General features: G+C 55.3%; 1 protein-coding gene across 2 annotated transcripts; it reads right to left on the bottom strand.

The window, feature by feature from the left end:
• Nucleotides 1-2,868: 2,868 nt before the first annotated feature.
• GTSE1 (G2 and S-phase expressed 1) lies at nucleotides 2,869-21,738 on the bottom strand. 2 transcript variants are annotated; one of them, XM_049626529.1, is made up of 12 exons: nucleotides 21,600-21,738; nucleotides 21,247-21,352; nucleotides 15,126-15,183; nucleotides 14,419-15,022; nucleotides 12,268-12,438; nucleotides 11,366-11,492; nucleotides 9,399-9,779; nucleotides 6,440-6,512; nucleotides 5,410-5,649; nucleotides 4,339-4,543; nucleotides 3,712-3,924; nucleotides 2,869-3,287 (listed from the first exon to the last, which is right to left on the bottom strand). In XM_049626529.1, exons 2-12 carry the CDS (start codon nucleotides 21,266-21,268, stop codon nucleotides 3,204-3,206), a joined length of 2,178 nt encoding a protein of 725 aa, XP_049482486.1. In that variant the 5' UTR covers nucleotides 21,269-21,352; nucleotides 21,600-21,738; the 3' UTR covers nucleotides 2,869-3,203. The 2 variants fall into 2 exon arrangements, with proteins under 2 accessions (XP_049482486.1, XP_049482487.1); XM_049626530.1 differs by lacking the exon at nucleotides 9,399-9,779 and having other exon boundaries at nucleotides 21,600-21,732.
• Nucleotides 21,739-23,456: the final 1,718 nt, after the last annotated feature.

Below are 23,456 nucleotides of genomic sequence, written 5' to 3'. Positions count from 1 at the left end.
AAATGCAGGCATTCTGTAAATCAGCGACTCTCAACTTTATTCACTTCAAACCCAGCGTCACGTTTTACAGGGTGGCCCAGAGGACACACCAACCTACACATAGAGCCATAAAGAATGCTTCTCTAACCGGTTTTTACTTTTGCAATACGCCACGTACATATAATGTTCCGTTTGGTTCTTTTTCATTTTAAAATACTGCAGTCCACCAACATAGTGGTGAAGTCTAAAGTAGTCCACTCCACTAAATTAGTTTCATGTAGAATTTGAACCATGGTTTGAAAATGCCAGGGAGGAAATGCGGCAGCAAATGCAAATAAATGGAAATCGGGCCAGTAACACACACACACCCCCCAAAGCTTCAGGTTAGAACTGGGCTAGTTTTTAATAGTTTCTTGACAGGCTGACAGTGGGCGCAAGTGTTTAAACTGGGATGATTATTAAGGCAAGGCATTTTCCTGAGGACAGAACTACCTCGAGGGTCTAGAGAGAAACGAGGAAGGCCCCCAGTCTCCATTTCCGAGAAGAGAGGCAGGAACTGCCAGCTGGAGAGTCGTGGCCGCCGGTGCCACGAGCAGGCACAGGGCGAGCAGCCCGACAGGCAGGAAGGTCACAGGGCCCCTCGGGGAAACAAGAATGACTGCTTTTTCTGAAGAGGGTGTCATCCAATAACACATCCAATGAGAGTATCTGTTTCATCTTGGACTTCCCAGAAGAGATGAGTAAACACAGTATTTGGCCACCTGGCCTTCGGGCAAATTTTGGGGTGAACCTTTAGTGGGGTCTGTGGCAGTGGCTGAACCACGGGGTGGGTATTTTGGCTCAGTCTAGAGGACCACGCCCCTCCTGGATGTGGCAGTTTGGTACAAGGGCAGAAGCCCAGTTTTCCTGCCCAAGCAGAGGGATTTTTTTCGGGTCTGCTACCCCCCCCCCCCAAAGTGGCTGAAACATGATACCTTTGCTACATTTTCTGCTGCTTTTCAGTTAAAGGCAAGGTATTTCAGCTACTTTGGATGGCGCAGTGATAGGAAAGACAATGAATTCTCAAGTGCCATGTGCTAAGAGCGATGTAAGATTAGATTTCAGAGGCTTGCACCAGAAAATTAATGAAATATAAAAACCGGGTGAAGTTGGGCCTCTTAAACCCAGGAGGGTGGCCCTCTAGTGGCAGCCAAGGTCCTGTCTCCAGGGCCAGTGTGTCCTTTCCCACACTGAGCCCTTCGGGTGGTGCACTTAGGAGGAAAAAGAGAGCCTGGGGGACGTTCTGCCAGGAGGTGCTGCGTATCCTACACGTGCCTTTGGGGGGCCGTCTCCCACCCATTTGAGAATTAGAGTCCTATTACTTCTGTCTTGCCTGAGGACACCTGCAGATTGGATGGCACCCCTGGGCCCTAGTAAGAGCCTGGCCGCTCCTGAGGCAGCCTGGGGGGAGGGGCCCTGGATGAGGGGAGCCAGGGAGCGGGCCCAGGACGGAGGGCCCAGCTCATGCCCTGGGTTTGGATGGGATGGCCAGAGCCCCACTAGGTAACCGTGTATTAGCTAAGAGTTCAATGCGCCTCCCTCCCACCATTAGGCAGGGAAGCCTGAGCTTTGCCCCCCACCGCATCCCCGGGACCATGCGGCCTGCCTCGTCTCCATGAACACGTGGGGCGCTGGGCTAGCTCAGTCCGTGGAGCGTGCGACTCTTGACCTTGGGTTCGTGTAGAGATTACTTAAATAAATAAAACTTTTAAGAAAACAACATGGGAATGAATTGATTCAGTTCCAGGTTTGGGGTTTTCCCCTGTGAATCGCGGGGCCACGGAGGAGGAGTGGGCCACTGGGCTTCCCACAGGTTCCCTGCTCCCGCCAGCCAGGGGGGCGGGGGGGGGGGGGGATTCAGACAACAAGGTGAGTTGCTCTGAGTCTAACCGTAGTCTATTCAGACGACTGCGCGAGGCGTTCACAGTCCGAGCAGCCTCGCCGTTGAACGTAAAGCTTCTACCCACAGGTGCAGCCATCCTCTTCGGGACGTCTGCTTCCCCTCTGCAGACACCACGGGAGTCACCTTCCCGTTCCCAGTGTTAACCGGAGAAAGAAAGTGCAGCCCCCCGCTCCCCGGCTCTCCCCGCTCAGCCCCGGTCTCGTGCAGGAAACACCAGGTGGGAGCCCAAAAAGCAGGTGCACGTAGTGCTGTGTGCCGTGAGGCCACCGAACCGAGACTGAGAAATTTCCTCAAGAAGTGAGGTCTCTATACACACCAGTGGCTCGCAGGCTAGCTGGCTGTCAGAAAATACTAGAACGGCTTCAGGCAGGGACTACGCCGCCCAGTGGCCCTTAGCTCCGTTTCCTCCTGCCCTCCGGCCAAGGGCTCCAGCTTTAGCACAGCCGAGGGGTCCACTCCTCAGACAGGTGGCTCCTTACCTCTCACCTCCCCCTCCGTCCTGGCCGCCACCTCCCTAGAACGGCCCGTGCCCAGGGTGTCTGCATGCAGGTGCAGTCTGCTGATCCTGCCCCCGACCGGGGCGGTGGGGCCTGGGGTCTGCATCTAAACCAGTATTTCTTCATACTCAATTTTGAAAATCACTTGGGGAAGGGTGTCCAGGTGGCTCAGTCGGTTGAGCGTCCGACTCTTGGTTTCGGCTCGGCTCATGACCTCACGGTTCGTGGGTTGGAGCCCCACATCAGGTCCCGCAGCTGGCAGCTCGGAATCTGCCTGGGATTCTCTCTCTGCCCCTCCTATGCTCGTGCTTACTCTTTCTCAAAATAAATAAGTGAGCTTCTAAATAAAATCACTCGTGGAAACGGTTTGACTAACATCAATCTTGCATACTGATTAATGATTAAAATAGTTACACCTGCTTAAAAATCAAGATAACCTTAAAATCGAACTATGCTTTAATACATTTTCATTTATTTTCCAATTTAATTTAAACCTAGAATATTTACCTTTCCATGCAAACTTAATTTTAAAAATAGTCACTTGCCATTTTTACACGCAAAAGACACAAAACAAAATTCTTCACCTCCAGCCCAGCGTGTGGGGCAGCGGTAAGCTCGGGGCCGACTGCACAACATCCCCTCTAGGCCCGGGACCTTTACTTGGGGTTGTTGTAAACAACAACCACGAAACAATTGCTCCTAAGATTTATTTTTAAGGGTTGAAAACCACCTTAGGACTGACAGTTCTATTAACAAAATGTAAGATGCAAAGGGTTTTATTCTCCTCAGAACTTGAGAAGTGGCGAATCGACATTTTCCTTGTCAGCCTCGGGACTCAGCTGGATCAGAGGAGAAGTCAGGTCTATCAGCTGCAAGACAGAAGCGACGGGGTGAACGACGCGGCCGCGTGGCCCCTCCCGGCCCGCGAGCCCCCTCCGCCGTGGCTCAGACACACTGAAAGTGCAGCTGGCACGTCTAAGAAGCCGGAAGAACTCTGAGTTCTTGACACACATGTGCTCCCTCCTCACAAATCGGGCCCTGGGGGACCCTGGAGCGACAGTGATGGGACCCCTGCCCTCAGAGAGCTCCTGGGCCCCCGGGCAGGATCCCACAGCAGGACTTGGTGAATTCTAAGCTCATGCCACCGCTGGAGGGTGCCCCGACACGTGTCACTTTAGAGACCTCAGGGGCTGCTCTCGAGGGTCACCGCGATGTGCCCTGGGAGGAGGAACAAACCCAGAACTGACACCACCCGAGGCCAAAGCCCACATGGAACCACCTGCTACTTCTCACCTGTGCCACCTCGTGGAGAGGCTTGGACGTGGTGGTTCTGTTCATGTCCGGAGTGTTGATCAGCAGGTCAATCAGAGGTCTGCCTTCAGAGCCCGGAGCCACGCTTGCTCCTGGAGTACTGCACAGGTCCACAAGAGGGGGGCTGACGAGGGCCGGGCCCTCGGCTTTCGGAGTGATGGCAAGTTGCTCCAGTCTAAGATCCACAAGAATCGCCTAGACGAGAACACGAGATCTAAAGGCAATTCTGGCACCTTTTTGTCAACCACGTCGAGAAAACAGGAAGCCCAAGGAAGGACGGCCTTTAGCGGGGAGAGCTGGCTGTGGTGTGCACGTACTGATGGGTGGAGTTCTCTCTTCCTTGGCCACCCCCACACGGCCCCCACCTCCGTCTGCCGCCCTCTGGCCGACGGCCCACACTAGGGCTCCCGCCGGCCTCTCCCACTGTCACTCTGCTTCCTACCGCCCGTCCTCTGGGCGAACGCAGGAGGAGGGGAGAGGCTGGAGGTCCTGACTCCCACTCTCTGGCCCTGGGGGCCCGGGGACAACAGATGAAGTCCCAGAGAGGCAACTCGGCAGAGTGACCACACGGCTTGGGGGCAGGGTCCAGGGTCCCGGAGAACACGGTACCTCACGAGGGCGTGTGTCTTCGGGTGGCTGGGCCGCAGCTAGCACTCCTTCTGCAGTGACGCTTTTTGGAACAGCCAAGTCGCTCTTTTCAGGAGAAAAGTTAAGTGCCCGTGGCACAGCCGACGGGGGGGAACAGGACCCGTCAGACGACGAGTCCTGGCGCCTGGAGGCGGCCTCGCTCCTGCTCGCCCCGGTTGGCGCGGCTCTGCGGGGAGAGAAAGGGCAGGCCCTGCGAGGGACTGTAAGTGCCGGCTTGTCGGGCCAGGATTCTGTTCCGGGAGGAGATGTGTCACACGGGGCGGGGCGGGGCGGGGCGTGCCGGCTTTGGACCATGAGCGAGTCCCTTTCTGACCTTCGGCTTCCTCGTGAGGACAAATAAAAGGCCCGAATGGTCTCGGGGGTCCTTCGGCCTGCTACCCACACGGGCCTGTTTTACGCCCTTCCCTTCCGCCCGCGAAGTGGACGGAGACACGCTTGCTCCACGTTCGGCTCCGATGAAAATGAAGCAGGAAAACAGAATAGAGTGACCGGGTAGGGAGGCGGGACTTTCCAGAAAGGTCCCCGAGGTTGGCCCCTGAGTGTGGACTTGAAGCGTGGAGGGGCAGAGCATCCCAGACGGAAAGGACGGCCAGGACGGGACCGTCCGCCACGCGCCGAGGGAGGGGGCGGCGGGGCCGGAGCAAAGCGACGGGGGCAGGGGAGGCGGGAGAAGCAGGTGGAACGGACGCGGTAGCGGACGCGGAGTCCGTTTCTCAGGAAGCCCGAGTGTGGTCGCCCCCGGCCAAGACTACGGGACTGTCCCGGGGGCCCGGTTGCAAAGAGCACACCGGGCCCCGGGCCCCGGGTGCGGGGGCACCTTCCTGAGTCTTCTGCCCAAAGGGCTCCCCCCAGGGAGAGGCCACGGCCCACGGCGACGGGGTGGTTGGCAGGTGCCGTCCCTGCTCGCCCAGCCCCTCGGCCCAGTCGGGACGGTACGCTGGGTGGGAACGAGGATGGCGCGGCGAGCAGGTGCCCTCCCGCACTTCAGGGAGCCGCCGACAGGCTTCTGCGGCCGTCGCCTTTGCCTCTTACCTCGCCGCACGTTTTTTCCGGAGTTCAGAGGAAAGCCGCGGAGCAGACACACACAGGGGAGAAGCCAGAGCTCTGGGCACAGTTTTAGGGGTCACCCGTGGAAGGCTGGAGAGCCGACGGCTGGCGGGCGTGGGCAAGGCTGACCCACGCCTCGTACTCACAGGGGTCGTCATACCGCTTAAGCGTCCTGGTGGGGCCGGCCCGGATGAGCGTCCAGCAGGAGTGCTGTGGACAACTACCCTGGAAAGACAAAATGAGAGTCTTCAGCGGGCATGAGCAAAAAGAAGATTCTATTCATCCAATATGCTAATGCAGTAAAAAGTCCTGTGACTTCAACAGACGAGACTCAGGCCGGCCAAGAAGCCCGCCGGAGGTCTGCTCTGGGGAGGCAGGGCCGCCGCCAGCACCCTGGGAAACCCTGCTGTCTCCGGGCGGAGCATGTGAACGCACCTCGTGGGAGGTCCGCAAAACATCTAGACATCACCTCTGACAGCGTAGGTATTTCCACGAGGAAATCCAGAGCCACAGCGGGGACTGCCTGGGCTCACACGCACACGGGGAGCCGTCACTGCGCGTTCGTTCATCCCAGCGCTCGGGTCACCTGAACCCCACGTGAGCGCACAGGACTGAATGCGGGCACCCGCGGCTCATTTCTCACACGTCCCGCTTTCCAATCTGGCGATACGTGTGGCTGTAACTGCCGGTGAACCCTCCTGCTGATTTGTTCTGCGGTTACTGATAAAGACGGTCTGTGTGGAGTCAACCACTATTTTAAATAGGTCGAGGGTCGCCTGGGGGGCTCAGTCGGTTGAGCGTCCGACTTCGGCTCAGGTCATGGTCTCACGGTTCGCGGGTTCGAGCCCCAGGTTGGGCTCTGTGCTGACAGCTCAGAGCCCGGAGCCCGCTTCGGATTCTGTGTCTCCCTCTCTCTCTGCCCCTCCCCTGCTTGCACTCTGTCTCTCTCTCTCTCCCTCTCTCAAAAATAAACATTAAAAAAAAATAAAATCAAAGGAAGCTGACGACTCCTCACCTTCCCACTGATGTGCAGGAATATGGCCTCTGTGCCCGACAGGACTTTGGCACTGCACTGTCTGCAGGCTCACCTGAGCAAGAGAGGAAGTGTGTCCCGTCAGTCAAACGTGGATCAAGTGACAAACCCACCGCAGGGCCCTGTCCCTACTGTCCCCGCGTCTGCTCTACCAGGACAGCTGGTGTCGCGACCACAAGGGTGCTCGCGGCCACGGAGGGAGCCCGCTGCCACGGTCGCAGGGCCGCGTGTTCTAACGGCGTGGGGCTCCCCGTGGCCTCTCCGGCACTGAGTTTATGAGAACAGTTTGGCCCAGGGTGAATGATGAACGGTGTTCATGGGCAGCCCTGTCCCTGACACCGTGAAGAAAAGAGAAACCGATTTCAGAGGCGCGTGAGGCGTCATTAGGGGCACGGGCAGCAGAGGGTAGCAGCCGACGGGCGCCGGGACCGGTCCAAGTCGGCGAGACCGGCAGACGACCGTGTGGTTGGAGGAAAGGCAGCCAGAGGCACGCCGTGGCCTCGGGCACCCGGGAGGAAAGGCAGCCGACGCCGCCAAGCACACTCGGTGCGCCCCGTGACGTGGACACTCCGAAGAACCGCTTTCAGCCAACACGCTGAGCTCCCTGCCACGGAAACCTCAATCTTATCTCCAGGGGTGACCGCTCCCGCGGGGCCCGAACCCACACCTTCAACCACCTGCTCGGCACAGCCCTCAGCACGGCCCCGAACTGTGGCACCTCGCGCTCAACAGGTGCAAACCGGGCCAGTGGGCTCTACCCCGGGGCTGCCGTTCCTCCAGCCCTCCCCTGGGCCTCTGGGCGTGGGAGGCAGCACCCGGGCACCCCGCGGAGGCCTCCGGGTCACTCCCGAGTCCCCTCCCACGCCGCCACGAGCTCCTCTCCCCCATGGTCTCCTGTCCACCTCACAGCCGGGCTGCCACGGAGCCCTCCCAGCTTCCATTCTTGCCCACGAAGGCCTGTTCATCTCTCAGGGGAGGGATCTGCTGGAGGCCAGGACTCCCCGCCTAAAACCCTCTTCCTTAGCACCTGCACTGGCCCCCGGCTGCCTCAGTCCCCACCTCTCATGACCCTTCCCCTCGTTCACTAACTTGGCTGAGGTTGCTAGTGTTTGATCAATATCCGCCCTCTTCTTCTCAGGAAGGAACCTGAGCGGGGCGAGAAGACAGCACGTCTTAGCACCCCTGGCAGGGAAGCACGGTCACATGACTGAGGCCTGAGCGAGGGGACAGAGAGGGGCACACACAACTTCCATAAGCGATCTCGCAAGGTAGGGGTGTGGTCCCCTTCGCCCGTCCCACCCTCGCAGCTGACGGGGCGGAAGGTGGGGCTGCAGCAGCCGCATTAGAGGGTGAGGAAGAGACACCGGACACGGCAAAAGACAGAGGCGGCCTGGGTCCTCAAAAGGCTTCGGGGCATTAAAGGCCACCTGTACCGGCCGGCAGTGCTGGAGACTTCAAGACACAAGCACCTCTACTTGAGCGAAGCTACAGGGACCCTCTCCCTTAAGGCAGCTCTGCACGACCTCCCACGTTACGCGGATTCTTAGATTCATCTGCCTCGACCGAGCACCTGCCACCTGCCAGATACCACGCCGGTGCCACTCACAGCCAGACAGGGAGGCAGCCCGGGTCCTTGGCCACGGAGGAAACACACGCGTGCAGAGGGAGACTCCAAAAGGCCAAGGTGAGGACAGCCACTGGGAACAACGGCCACCGTTCGCACAGGGCTGGAAACTGCCCACGTCCCACCCGCCACAGCAGGGACCTCGGGAACACGCAGCACGTCCGGCAGGGACCGGGCAAGCACAAGTCAGCAGCAAGGCCACCTGTTCCCGAGGGTATAGGCCACTCGAGACCTGCCCCATCGAAGCTTTAAAACAATCCTCAAAAGGCTCAAGCCGACCTGCGATTGAAATGCCTGCCAAAGCAAGGTTCTACTCCTTAAAGCAAGGCAACAAAATGCAGATCTTCCAAGATTTTAAACCTATACTGTAAACAACGATTACACATGAAGAGGCAGGAAAATGTGGTCATAATCAGGAAAAAAGTCAGTCACTAGAAACAGACCCCCCAAATGACCGGGAAGGTGGCATTAGAAGAAACAGCGTAAATCAACTGTCATAAATATGTTCAAGAATTTAAATAAACACCATAAGGACAAAGATGGGGAAACTACAATGTCAAAAAAGAAAAATGAACTGAATGGGCATAGCCACGGATTAGACGCGCCGCAGAGAAAGACAGGTAAGCGTGAAGACAGGACGTTACAGATGTCAAAACTGAAACACAAGAAAAGGGGGAAACCCCGGGCCTCCATGACCTACAAGCCACATTGAGAGGTCTAGACACGTGTAATTAGGGTCCCTGTAACTAGGGGCAGCAAGCAAACAGAATCTGAAGAAATAAGAGCCAAGTTTTTTTTCCAGAATGAATGAGAAATATCAACCCACAGATCAAAGAAGTTCAGGAACCCCCAAGAAGGATAAACTCCAAAAAAGCCACTTCAAAATTCATAATAATCAAAATGCTGAACTTAACAATAGACAGGAGCTCCTAAGAGCAGCCTGGGAGCAGTGATGTGACAGAGGGAAGAATGCGGGACGGGGACTCCACTGAGTGCTCGTCCAAAATGATGCAAGCTGGAAGATGCTAGGACAACATATTCAAGGTGCTTTAATAGGGGCGGCTGGGTGGCTCAGTCAGTCAATCGTCTGACTTCGGTGCAGGTCATGATCTCACAGTTCATGGGTTCGAGCCCCGCACGGGGCTCTGTGCTGACCGCTCAAGGCCAGGAACCTGCTTCGGACCCCATGTCTCCCTCTCTCTCTGCCCCTCCCCTGCTTGTGTGCATTCTCTCTCTCAAAAAAATGGATAAACGTTAAAAAAAAAAAAAACCAAAACAAAACTAAGAAAAACATACAGAAAATGCTCCATTCCTCACCAGTAGAAAACTTGGGGACCTTAAAGTGACTTGTTGGGGTGGGCATCGCCTTTGTCCTGCAGGGTAGCCGGGAATCACGCCCTCTCGCACTCCCGGCCGTATTCAACGGAGATGGCGGCGACCAGCTGGAATGAGAGCTCAGCCCCGGGCCTCCCTGTTCCGGAGTCGGGGCTTGGGCGACAGCCGCGGGGGTGAGCGCCTTGGCTGGCTCCCTTGTCACCTCCGCAGCCGAGGTCCGTTTACTCCTTCTGCAGGACGCACCCCCAGGGCCTCCCTGCAGGGACTGCCGGGACACAGCAGGTCCCACTCTGCCTGACTGGCTGCTGCGTGACACAGGCGGGGAACTGTTCGCAGGAAAACTTGCAGGTTCACTGGATTTAGCTGGAAGAGGAGACACGACGTCTGGTTATGGCTGAGGCTTGGGTCACTTTTAAATTATGAAGTTACTTGACAAACACATACAAGGTACGCTGTCTTCACCGTATCTACCTGAAAATGTTTTCAAGTGAAGGAAATGTATTTCTATCGTCACGATCTCCATGTAAGAGAAACACAGGACCTGTGAGCAATATTCCGTCCACCCGTCAGGTAACATCCTCAAACAAGACAAGCTGGGTCGCTCATGGCTCAGCCGAGTGCGTCGTAAGGTACTAACTCTGGACGCAATTACCAGGATGCACGAAAGCGTACGTAAATTCGAACTCTCCCCCTCCACCGACTGTGTCAACAGCAGACATCTACGCTGGCTGAGCAGACACGAGCCAGCGGTCCAGCCGCGCCTCTGGGCAGGGAGGAAGGGAGGGAAGGGCGAGAGGAGGCGCATTCATCACTGGTGGGCTCCTTCGAGTCCCAAGGAGGCTGGGTCATGGCCATCACGAGCGCCATTTAAATCAGAAAGACGGCGAACGAGGTCCTCAGGTGCCAATATGCCCCGTGCAGAAGGCAGGCTGGCGAGATCCCAAAGGCGGCCTCGAAGAGAACGGCTGACGCCATAGCTCTCTCGTTCAGTGCGTAACGGCTTTACGGCGCTCCCCCCCCCACCACCACCAGAGTCCTGTCTGTCCCAGCCTCCCCAGTGTGTACCACGCAGAAAGACCCACACTCAGGCCCGTTCCATGTCCGTCTCAACCTTTAGCGGGTAGGAACGCAGGGCCCCCGAGTGAAAACAGTGCTGACGCCCCGCACCGCCGCGGCCACTCAGGCCTCACAACCTCCGACGTGACAGAACTTCCTTTCCCCCAACGCGGGCCACGCGCTCCTTCTGATGCCCGCAAGAGCGCGTCCGGGGAGGCTCTGTCCTGCGGTGTGTCCAGTTCCGGGAACAACTGGAGTTCTCTTGGCCGCCACCCGGCAGCGGGGACTCCAAATCACGTCGGCCTAACTCCAGAGCTCATGCTTTGCGGTTTGACAAAACGCGCACAGGTCTGCCCGGCAAATACGCGTGGAAGAGGGTGGAGTCCTGAAGGGAATCCAAGGCTTCCCCCAACAGGTCACGGGGGCTTCTCCCCTTTACCACCAGATGGCGCCCTTGGCTTGCGAAGGTTACCACCGTGCAGAGGAGGGTTGGGGTCGGGGTTTAAAGAAGCACAGGCAAGTTACAAGGGCCACGTGCCCTACGTTATCTGGAACAGTCCTATTTTTAAAACCTGTGTGTGATTACATGTCAGTGGGCTGGTCTCAGCGTCCTCGTGTGTCGCGGGCACGTGGAGCGCCCACCAGCTTTGGGACGGCCGGAACCACCCTGACCTAAAACCCCTGGCCTGAGCGTGCCCCTTCTCAGAGGGGAAACCCTGGAGGGCAGAGGGCCCGACACAAATGTCTCCTGCCCCAGACTGCAGCAAACCCTCCAGAACCTTCTGCTGAGTCTACGTGGTTCTGTGAAAACAGTCTCAGCGGGTCGGATAGCATTCAAGGCCTTGCCTCTCGAGACGCGGGCGGGTCTGGGCAGGAGACACTGGCTGGCTTACCTCTGCAGGTGGCCGGAGAAGCACACACACTGGAAATCCCACCAGAAACAGACCCTGAGGAAGACGACGTCCTTGAAAGACCGCCAGCACACCCACGTGGTTTTAACAGGGTCCTCTTCGGCCCCAACTGAAACAAAACATTAAAAAACAGAGTCATCGAAGATTTTGTTATCTGCCCATTACTTTTTTATGCAAAAATTGGGTTTAAAAATAATATTTTTTTAAATGTTCATTTTTGAGAGAGAGAGAGAAAGTGAGCAGGGGAGGAGCAGAGTGAGAGGGGGACAGAAGATCTGAAGCGGGCTCCTCGCTGACAGCAGGGCTCCGACTCACGAACCATGAGATCATGACCTGAGCCACCCAGGCGCCCCCCTAAAATAATTTTTAATAATTGAGTAATCATCATCTTAAGTGTAAAGAAAAGGCCAAGCAGTACTTCTCAAGCGCGGTCTTCAAAGCCCCGCATGAGTGAGAAACGTGGGGGACTCGTGAAATGCAGATGTTGGGGCTCTGACCCTGCCCCCCGAGTCTGTAGCTGGGGCCCAGCTTCTGGCAAGTACATCAGCGGTTCTCACACGCAGCACCGTTTAACCACAAAGCTGTGGGCGCTCGTCTCCAGGCCTGTGAGCTGCGGTTTCCAAGCACGGACATCCCATCTCGTCTGAGGGCAGCCGGAGCGGCGCAGACACACACAGGCTCGGAGAGGCGGACTTTTCTCAGTTCACGGAGCCCCCCCGCGCACGCCAGGCCGTGTTCTCTGCATTGCAGCGAGCTGCCTCTCACGGGTCCCAGTTTCAACCTTCCTAAACTTGACTTCAAAGACACACCACATGATACCCAAAGCCGCCCCTTTATTCTCCTTGCTCACAGGCCACACGCACCCACAGCCCCGGCAGACCCACCTTGCTCAGGACAGGGAGCGATCGCTTGCCTTGGACCAAGTGGCTGCCCCCCACCGGCAAGCTGGCGCCCTCCCGGGCAGCACTGGATTTGTCAGGGGGCACGGCCCCGCGGGATTCCTTCTCATTTAGGTTTCTCACGCCGGAAGGGCTAGCTGGTATCCTTTTCATAGGCTGAAAAATTGCAATTTGAATTGAGAGCAGTCTGGCCTTGGACAACGCGCAGATGCACCAAGGCGTCAATTTCGAGCACCGGCAGCACCGTCTATCTTCCCGGCGCTGTACGTGCTCAGTTCACCCGCTGGATGGAAGGGGTGGAAGCGGACACGGCAACTGGCTTCCTCTGCCAAATTACCAAGGACAGAAATGACGATGGCGTTTGCTTCCTCATTAAAAACAGCAAAATAATACTAAGATGGTTGCAGGAGAGAGATCCCCTAAAGCTATTCCTCAATCAGGATTCTTATTTAAAGATGATAGTGAGGAAAGTGACTCTAGTGACAAAAACTCTTAAATGCTGTATGGAAAGGAATCACTCATTCAGAGGTCATTTCCTCTCCCAGAGGCAGCTCAGTGGCAACGAATCTTCTCGGAAGAGTACTGAGAGCCATTTTTCTTTGGAGAGCAGAGTCAAACAAAGAATACATTTCTGACATATTTAGACGCAAGGGCATTCCTGGCACTGACCCCTGCGGATAAAAATAACCCCTTGTAACAAGGAGCGCTAATGAGAAGCGGCAGCAGCTCATAAGGTCAGAGCGACGAAACAATCACTTTCTTTCTCCTTCACAGCATTTTAAAACTTGAGATCTACCTCATGGACGTAAGTTCGCCATCTGAAAGCGTGCGTCGTCAGTGGTTTCTGCGCGTTCACAGTGCTGTAAGGCCAGCGTCAGTATAATCTTAGACCATACTTGTTGTCCCTGAAGGAAACTGCTAGCCATTAGCAGGTGCCCCCGCCCCCCTACTCCCTCAACCTCCCCGCCTGCACACTGGCTAACCTACCCCCCTCGATACAATTCGCCCATCGTGGTCCCTCATGCCAACAGGATCGTACAGCAGGTGACCTTTGGCGTCCGGCTGCTTTCACTAGGCAGGTCTTCAAGGGCCATCCATGTTCTACTATGTACTGATATGGCATTTCTTTATTGCCTGAGTCCAGCCCACGTGTTACACACAGAAATCCGTGCACGGGTCCACGTATTACATAGAAGACCCGTGTCCCTCTTGTTCTGGAGACCTCACTTTGGAAATTGACATCCAAACGGGCTCTGGCAGGAGGAGTTTGTGTGATTAAAGGAACGACGGCCCAGCTCCTTAGGGGAAGCGACGGCCAGCACGCCTCCTCCGTCCAGGCTCCAGTGCGGCACAAGCGCCTTTAGCTCGGATCAGTTCTGGGTCCTGAGCGCAGGGAGTCGCGCGGTTCGGGAGATGTGCTCGGAGAGGGAAGGCGCTCCCCGGCCCTCGCTAGCCGTTTTGCACGGACCCAGACTTGCTCATGACCCCACACGGCATCTCCGTAACCGGCTCAGAGAGCTGAGGCCCGGGGCCCCGGTTAGGAGCAGAGCTGAGAAGCGGTGCTCGGCGGGCTCCAACCTGCTGCCTCTCCTCGAAGCATAACTTCCTCCCCTGAGTGAGGCCGGGTCAGCGAGGCCTGGAAGCAGCCGTGGTGTGACCCTCCCTTTCTCCTGCCCTAGCGCTCCACCCTGCATACCGCAGGGGCTAACCGCACCCCAAAGACCTGCCCGGCCACTGCCACTGCCCAGGACGGCTCATCCACTTAATTCCTGGGAGGAGAGCAGTCTCAACAAAATCCGGTTCAGGGAGGGGAACTGTTGGAAGCTGCTTGTTAATGCAGATGAAACCCCTAATGAGCAGGAAATCCGAAGTTGTAGCATCTAGGAAGGGATGTTTTTAAGTCATCCCAGGAGGAAGGCAGCCGCACCTGCATCCACATGCACCCCAGACCCAGCTCCCCGTGCCGCTCCTGCCCCCCGTGGACTTGCTGTTCCTATGCTTCCCAGCCCTCAGCCCGGCTACGTTTCCCAGCTTCTCCCCACAACGGTTTCCGTTAGGGCCATAAACCGGGAGGGCTAAAACGTAAGGGAGCACCTAGTCCCGCACACGCGTGTCCTGGCGCGTCAACGTGTCTACCTGCTCCGCGGCCGCATGAATGTTTTTCCCTCTCACAGACGAAGCTCGGGGCCGTACCAACTGGCTGATGACCTTTTTCTGAGGCCCTGCCTGGTTTGGCGGGGGAGCAGCACCGGGTTCCACCGGCAAGGTAGAGCGAGGCGAGTGCAGCGGTCCCTGCGTCTGGGCGTGGCCGGCCTGGGCGGGAGCTGCCCCCAAGGGGGTCTGGCTCAGCGGTGCCCTCAAGGGGCTCTCCGACAGGTAATATGTCTCCCTCTTCAGTGACCTGGGGCTCTTCCTCATTTCCATTTCTTTCTCAAACAGGTTTATTTTTAATTTCGATTCCTGGATAAATCTCTCCACGCTCTGGCTCCAAAGGTCTTCGGGCCTGGCCGCTTGGGCTGCCTTGTTTTTGCTTTTGCTTTCGATCTGTAAGGCCAGCAAGTGAGCCTCCGTGTACACTTCCACAAACTTCTCCCCAGTGAGAGGGCTCCAGGTGAAGTGACCTTCCGAGCCTGGCAGAAGCGGTTCTTCGGGAACGTGGTGATTTAACTCTAAGCTGGCAGCGACACATCTTTCTTTATGCCCCACGGGTCCAAAGAAGACTTCATCATCTTCATTTGCACTGTTTTAAAATAAAAGGATCATTAAGGACACTGGCAGTGAAATGAAAGACCTTACTGAATGCAGTTGAGCCCAAGGCAAGGGAAGAAAACTCATCCGTTTACCTTGAAGAAGACAGTGAAAGATCGAAGTCAAACTTTTCATCGGCCAGGAGAAGAATGTCTGTGGGGGGAAAGTCCCGTGTTATTTGAGGGCTGGGGTTGGTAGAGAGAAAACATTACCAGTCTGTACAGCTATACAAACAATGACAACATTTCACTCCCCAAAGTGTACCTTATCATGATTTTAACAGTCACCTCATCACAGAGGGCTCAAGGTTATCTTGGTTTTTTTGTTTTCTTTTTAAAATAGCAGCAGCCATTGTGTGTTTGCTGAGCTGCCCCAAAAGTCCAAGTCCTTATCTTTAAGGTATAATCTCAAATGCATTCACCAAGTCATTGAACTAGTTTTTTCTAGACTAGGTAAGTCATTTTCAGGTTAGAGCATTTTCAAAAAACCACCTGCTTCAGGTTCCCTAGAATTAAACTCCTGGCTTACAAGCCATAGAACGCCTACTGCTCTTTCAAAATCAAATTCACTATCATTCGCATGTGCAGTCGCCACTCCATTCGTATCTGCTGACTCCCTTCGCTTCTAGAGCCCAACTCGCCCCAGAAGAAACTGCACTCTGTATCCCCCATAGTACCTCCATAGGCCCGGTCTAATAAGCCTGCTCCCTCCACCAAACCTCCAGCTCCCAAGCAACTTCTCCCCCCCTCAGCTCCCCCCACCCCTGCATCACCTTGACCTGACCTCTGTCACCACACTAGCCCTGCTGCAGATGTCCCTTCACTCTTCCGGGGCCCCAACTAGACTGTAAGCTCCCCAAGACAGCAAATGTCCACCACTCTCCCAAACTCCCTCATGTCCAGCAAGGGGCCTGGACACTTGGCAAATAATTATCGAAATGTGCTGAACGGGTATTTCCACCACGTAAAGTTGATACAGCGCTTTCACAAATCACATCTTATTTGACCCCAGTAAATGATGCAGCACACTTATTAAAACCATAAAGATTTAACATATACTAATATCCTAATTAGATCCTCGTTAGTCACGCCAATTTTTCTTAATTACCCAATCAAGGAAAGGGTAGAAAGCACAAAGGCACAAAAGAAATAAAAGGAAATAAGCAGAGAGAGAGGAACTGAAAAGATTCATAAGCTAGTCTGCTCAATTCCATGCACATAAACCTGAGAGCCTGGCTGAAATGGATAATTTTCTAGAAAACGGAGTTTATTTTTTGTATTTAAATTACTTAAATTGATTTATTTCTAAAACGGACTCCAGAAGAAAAGGAAAAGATCTTAACAGTTCAATGACCACGAAATAACTGCACAGACTTATTCAAGGCCTCTTCTCCTCAAAAGAGCCCAAGTCCACGATCATTTCACAGGAAATTCTGTCATGTCTTTCAAGAATGGATCATTCCAGAACTATTTATATTGCTCCACGGGATAGAAAAAAGGAACTTTCAACTCACTTCTATGAAGCAAGCATGACCATACCTAAAACCTCTAAAGTTGGCTCAGAAGGAAAGCTACAGACCAGGTTCCTAACATAAAAATCCTAAATAGGAATATTAGGTAACAGAATCCACCAACACATTAAAAGAAGAAGAATAGGGGTGCCTGGGTGGCTCCGTCGGTTAAGCGGCCGACTTCGGCTCAGGTCATGATCTCACGGTCCGTGAGTTCAAGCCCCACGTCGGGCTCTGTGCTGACAGCTCAGAGCCTGGATCCTGCTTTGGATTCCGTGTCTCCCTCTCTCTCTGCCCCTCCCCTGCTCGTGCTCAGTCTCACTCTCTCTCTCTCTCTCTCTCTCAAAAATAAATAAAAACATTAAAAAAAATTTTTTTTAAATAAAAGAAGAATGGATCGTGACTAAGTCAAGTTCGTTTCAGGACTTTAGGATGGCTTAACTTTACACAACCCAGTAACATAATTGTTCTATTACTGGATCTAAAAGGAAAGCCGTAGGTCACAGCCATCTATGCTAACAAGACACTTGAAAAACTGCAACGAACTTTGTTGACTTTAAAAGCCCTTCCTAAAAAGTAATGGGTACCTGACAGATACATGTTACCATACAAGGAAGCATCCACCTAGAGCCCAAAGCCAAACTGGGGTTTAATGGGATCCCATCAGAAGCGCCCCTTCTGAAGTCAGGAGCATACATGTGTGATCAGTCAGGACAGGTTAACCCACGCCGATATGACACCCCCGAGTCTCTCACTCAGCCTCTAATTCTGCTGAGGGTGGGCTTGGGCCCTGCTCTCCGCCCTCCTCTCTGCACAACCCAGGAGCCTGGGGAGCCTGGTGTTGTTGCGGAAGAAAAGGGAAAGAGCAAATCCCATACCAGTTCTCAACGGCCCGGAAGTAACACATACACAAACCACATTCCCATTTCACTGGCCGCCTTTCCCGTCCCCTGAGCTGAATCCTGCCTCAAGCAGGTGGGCAAGTACAATTCTATCATGTACCCAGGAGGAAGGAAAAAAAAAAATAGAAAGGGGGAAAAAAGAAAAAAGTGGAAATACTAATAAACAGCACCAGAAACCACCATCTCTATGTAAATTAACCCGCAAGTCAGCATGAGGGATAATGGAAGTCCAAAGAGGAAACTCCGTGAAAGCTGGGCACTTGGAGATGATGTCTGCTGTCACGATTCCTGACACAGGTCTGGATACACTAACTAACACAGACAAGGGAAAGAACCTGGAGGCAAAAATACCATGGTGCACAGGTGCTAAGATCACAGACACCAAAAATCGCATGAATACTGTCATGAGTAGTGAAAGGATGCAACCAGGTGGCTGAGGACAAAATCATGACACAGCAATCTACGGTGTTCACACCTACCAAGAACGGTTAGAAGACACGATGGAAGAAAAGGCCTCATCACAAAGACCTACGTTAGCAGCAAACCCCACAAAATGCAGATATACAAACCTAGCAGGAAACACGTAAGATTCATATAAAGAAAACTCAGTATATGATAAAAGTAGCCGCGAAATAAAACGGGACAACGGAGTATTCGATAAACGGTATTTCCCTTAGAGGAAAATACATATAAAAGGAATAAGAAGAACCCACGGGGAAATTATGTTATAACCTGGAGTGAGGGGGTCTAACTATGACACCAAAGTGGAAGCCATAAAATAAAAGACTGAGAGTACAATGTGTAAATAACAATTTTAAGACTCTGCATGGCAGAGATCACCATGAGCAAAGTCAAAGAAACAATAAGCAGGGAAAAAGTATTTGCAGCTCACATCACAAAGGGCTCATCTAGGAGCAGTGCCTACAGACTGCTAAGAAAACAAACAGTAACAGAAGAACTGACAAAGGATAAGAGCAGAGAAAATAACTGATGAAATGACATAAAATAAAAATAACCCCGAGATTCCACTTCTCACCTATCAGATTGCCAAAGATCAAAAAGTCTGGTGCCATGCGGGCAAGGCTGCGGGGGAGAGACCAATTCCCAGACTGCTGGGGAAGGTGTCACTTGGCCGGCCCTCCTGAGTCACCCGGCAGCACCTACAAAGCGCAGGTGTCCCCGGCCCAGCAAGCGGACTTGTGGCAGTACATGTCACGGGCAGTCACGGCGCAATTCGCCGCAGCAGCCTTTGAAAAAGCAAGACACCGGACACAAACTAATTAACGTCACCCACAGCAGATGGGAGAAATTATAGCACCCAACCTACCCCCCCCCACCCCCGAAGATGGCCACCACAGAGACACAAAAGAGAACGGGAACCCTGTGTTGACTTACAAAAAGCATCAAGATAAATGAGGTGCCCAAACCAGGACGCAGCACAGGGCCCCACCTGCTAGAAAAAGAGGACACTCGGGGGAGCCTGGGTGGCTCAGTCGGTTGAGTGTCAGACCTCGGCTCGGGTCATGATCTCGTGGCTCATGGCTTCGAGCGCTGCGTCGGGCTCTGGGCTGACAGCTCAGAGCCTGCAGCCTGCTTCAAATTCTGTGTCTCCCTCTCTCTCTGCCCCTCCTCCATTCGTGTTCTGTTTCTCTCTCTCTCTCAAAAGTAAATGAATATTAAAAAAAAATTTTTTAAGAAGAGAAGGAGGGCAGTCAGCCGACAACATATACACATACTGGTTTCCTGTTGCACAGATTAGCTCCGGAAGATCAAACAGACCAAAGACATTGATGGCCTTTGGAGGGGCGGCTGGGTGGCTGAGGGGGAGGCTGCAGGAGGTGGCAACGGGCAGGGTCAGATCCCGGAGGGTTTGCAAGCCCAGGCAAGGAGCGCCTGTTTTATCCAAAGTGCGACAGGAAGCTCCTGGAGGTTTTAAGCGGAAGAGCTATGATCTACCTTGTGTTTTCAAAAGGTTACCCTGGCTGCTGTGTAGAGTGGGTGAGAAAAGCAGGCCGTGTCTCCTGAAATCACGCATTGGCCAAAGTGCAAAATGTCCGAGTGGTGGAAGTGAGTTAATGTGGCCGAGAGGCACACGGTGGCGGCCTCCGGGTGGGGTTGGAAAGAGGGAGACGCATCCAAAATCTATTCGGAAGGTGGAAATCGCAGTAAATGATGATTGAGTGAACACGGCCCCTTCACAACTTAGACAGCGAAGCATATGGAGGAGCCGTTCCCTTCCATGAGGGGACAGAGAGCAGCCCAAGAGCGGGGAGATGGGGGGCACACTGAGTATGAAGTGCAGGACAGGGCAAGATGCCAAACAGGTGGGTGGATATACAGCCCAGAGCTCGGAGGAGCGGCTGCGCTCAAGACAAAATGCGGCACCACCAGAAAGGAGATGGCTTTTCCAAGTTTACTTATTATTTATTTTGAGAGAGACAGAGACAGCCCAAGCAGGGGAGGGGCAGACAGAGCCCAACACGGGGCCTGAACCCACGAGACGGTGAGATCAGGACCTGAACCGAAATCAAGAGCTGGACACTTAACAGACTGAGCCAGCCACACGCCCTGCAGATGGGGTTTAAAGCCACGGGAATGTCCGAGAGCCCTGGGGTATGGATACAAAGAGACCCCAGAGACCTCGTCCTGGGTAAGATTAGCTTCAAAAGACAGTGGAGGAAGAGGAGGTTGCAAAGTGATGGATAAACCAACCAGAGAGGTGGAAGGAAAACCAAGGCTGCCTTGGAAGCCAGGTGAGAGGGAAGTTTCCAGAAGGAGAGGTCAGATGTCATCGAGAGGTTGATTAAACCAGAACAGAAAAGTGATAACAGGTTTGGCAACATGTATGTTGTGACTGATGAAAGCAGCTTGAACAGAGCGGTGAGGACCGAGGGGTTGGTAGGGGTCGAGGAACGTGGGAAAATAGCAGAACAAATAGAGAAAGCTCTGGAAGGCGGGCTCCCAGAGTGGAGGATACGGAGACAGAACAGAACGTATTTGTGTGTCAATGACAAGCAGGAGCGAATGGACAGGCACAAGGTGAGGCCACGGAGGGAGGGTGACACGAGGGGTGTCCTCAGAAGCGGCAATGAGGATTCTACATGCACAAGGAAGGGACTGGTATCTGAAAGGGAGGAGAAGGGGGTGCAGCGGCAAATCCCTTTCTAGACACGATGAACAAGTGAGGAGATGGGCAAAGTCTCTAGCACGGTGTCAGCAAAGCGGAAGTGATCCGGGTTCCCCGTCTGCCTGCCGCACAGGGGTGCGTGAGGAACAAAGGCTAGGGGGTGTGGACAGGCTTTAAGAGAAAAGGAGGGTGCGGCCCTTCCCTCATTCTGTGAGGCTGGATTCTCGCCGGGATGCTCAAACCAGACAGGGACGGAGCGAGAGGAAAAGCCGCCAAGATTCTGAACACACCTTGGCAAACAGAAACCGGCGACAGACGCGGAAAGAACGCATCGAATTCCCTCCCACACGTGTGTGAGTTCCTGCGAAGTGCCAGGCAGTGTTCTCCGCACTGGGTGTACAGAGCGAGTAAAGCCGGAAAGGATCCCGCTACCACGAAGGGAATCTAAAGCCGTGTTGGGGGGGGGGGGGGGCGGGGTGCGGTGCGGGATGCAGAAAACGGAATGAAAGAAGCCGGAAGGATGCAAACCCCCTGAAGACAGGGATCTGAGCCGCACGGGCACAGAGCACAGGGTGAGCACTGAATAAACCAAGGACTACGTTCTCACAGAAGCATGAACGCCACCTGCATCCTCACTGAGCTCCCTGCACGGCGGCGCTGCGGCCACAAGGACATACCATCCTTCTTGGGAGCCTCCATCCCTGCCTCTCGAGACTGGCTGGCTGAAGGCGCGCCGGTCGCCAAGCGTGTCCTCCTTTCACGGCGAGGGCTGTCAGGAAGTCACTGCGGGAAGGGCGGGGCCAGCAGGTGAGCCGGTGTCAAGGCCCAGGACGCCCCCACCCCCACCCCCACCCCCGACCCCTCCGCCCCCTTCCAGCGGCCGAGCGCCCCCAGGCCGGGAGCTCCGGGGGCCCGATCGGGCCGGCACACCGCGGCCGGGGGCCGGACCGGTGGGGGAAGGGGGGAGACCCCGGCAGCCCCGACCGAACGCGCGAAGGGACCCCGCAGCCCGAGCCACCCCGCCCCTCACCCGAGCGGCGGCGACGCCTGGCGACCGCGCCTCCGCCCGGAATTTAAACGCGGCGCGGCGAGCGCAGCGCGGGCTGCCGATTGGCCGGTTTGAACGGGCGGCGCAGCGTCGCCGCGCCCGGTGCATCCTGGGGGCCGCGGCCGGGGCTGGGGAGGGCGGCGCGCGTGCGCACTGCCTCCGCGCGCGGGTGGGCGGTGCCCGCCGGCTTTCCGCCGAGAGCCCGCGGTGGGCGCGCAGAGCGGGGTGGGGCTTCCTTGCAGCGGGTACCGCGTGCCCGCCGGTTTGGCCCGGGGTGGCTACGCGTGACAAGGGACGTGGTTCCGATCCCAGCTCTTCATCTGGAAATGGAGAGACTTCATTTCCTACAGCAGGATGTTGACTGTGAAGACCAAACAAAATAGGTGCACCTGTCTGCTTCGTAAAGCAGTTCGCACCAGTTACTAATACCGTAGCAAGACCCGGCCCCTGCCCCTGCCCCGAGGAGCGCACTGGGTGACGCTGGTTTGTGCCCCCCCGGGCCAGGAGAAGCTGAGTGGTGGCGGAGAACTGTGATGAGGGTCTGAGCCTGGCCAGAGGTGCGGCCCAAGCTTCCCCTGGGCTTCACAGCCGCTGGGGGGGGGGGGGGGGGGGGTCCTGCGGGGGCAGATTGGAGGAGCGCGCAGGGTCCCGTGATCGAGTCTGCATGGGGGAATGCACAAGTTGGGGCAAGATCCCTGATCTGAGCGACGCGAAGCACTGACGGTGAACAGGGCAGTCCGCGGCAGCTTGAGATTGACCTCACTTGAGCCTTGGACTGGCGTTCAGGTATATGTAATACCCACCTCTTGGGCGGGACAGTGGCATGAGGGGGTCCCCTCAGGACACACTGTCGTGAAGCCGTTACCCTAGGTATCTGGCACTGGTGGATGTAGCGGGATGTGGGAAGGAGACGCCAGGGATGACGCCTAGGGTCTGCCCTGCGAAGGAGGGAACTCCAAAGGGAGAGCACCATTTTCAGGCATGATAATGAGCTATTTATGTAGGGCAGGTTGGGTGGAGAACTGTCCAGAAGGCAGCCATCCTGGGCCCAGGACCTACGCCAAGAAGCCTTCCAGGCCGTCTGGCATCTGGGCTTATTTTCACAACATCCACACCAATCACCCCCATTTCGCTGTGGTCCCTCTCACTTCTGATCCTGAGTGCAGCTCCCCAGGAGACTGTGAGCCTAAAAGGCAGGGTGGGGTCACAGTCATGTGATGTCCCCAGCTTCACCCAGCCCAGCACTGGGCCCCAGGCAAGAGCTGAGAGCACGGAAGCTAGGTATTCAAGGGAGGTGGGGAGTCTAGCAGCTTGGAAAGAGCCCAGCCTGCCCTCCGCATCCCCTTTGGCTGGTCCTGGCATCCCCAAACACCTCTTTTCTATTGAAGGGCTCCCTCTATCACCTTCAACTTCTGTCTTCACTCCCCACTGCACTCTGATGTGCTGGGTCCCTGGACCCTGCCTTTCCCACCTGAGTCTCTGTCCAATGGGTCCTTTCTGAATTCCATTGTCTTTTGCTCAGATTCCTGCTTAACTACATAAGGAAGACGGTGCCAGGCTGACCCAGGTACAAATCCCAGCTGCAGGTATCTGTCAGGAGCCTTTGGGTCACAAGAAACAGGAAACCAGCTTCAAGCTGGCTTTAGAGGAGAATTTACTGGCTCAAGGAACAGAGAGGTCCAGGAATGGCCCTGGCTTCAGGTCTGGATAGAAAGAGGGGCTCAAAGGAGGGCACAGGGTCACGTCCTCTCCCAGCTGCCTCTACGGGGTCCTGCACACCCTCAGGCAGGCTGGTTTTGCTGGGCCCACAACCCCGGGAGCCCCAGGCTTCCCTCCACC

This window comes from Panthera uncia, chromosome B4, assembly GCF_023721935.1.
Source record: "Panthera uncia isolate 11264 chromosome B4, Puncia_PCG_1.0, whole genome shotgun sequence".
In the NCBI taxonomy this organism is placed as follows: domain Eukaryota; kingdom Metazoa; phylum Chordata; class Mammalia; order Carnivora; family Felidae; genus Panthera; species Panthera uncia.
The sequence above is the reverse complement of the archived record's forward strand: the minus strand, read 5'-3'. Positions and strand labels throughout refer to the sequence as shown.

Excerpts from the sequence above, each read along its gene's own strand:
- GTSE1 (XM_049626529.1), bottom strand. The coding sequence starts at position 21,268 with ATGGAGGCTCCCAAGAAGGATG. Across the intron at positions 15,023-15,125 it reads CTTTCACTGTCTTCTTCAAG|TGCAAATGAAGATGATGAAG; the intron begins GTAAACGGATGA and ends ATTTTAAAACAG. Across the intron at positions 3,925-4,338 it reads AAGACACACGCCCTCGTGAG|GCGATTCTTGTGGATCTTAG; the intron begins GTACCGTGTTCT and ends GTTCTCGTCTAG.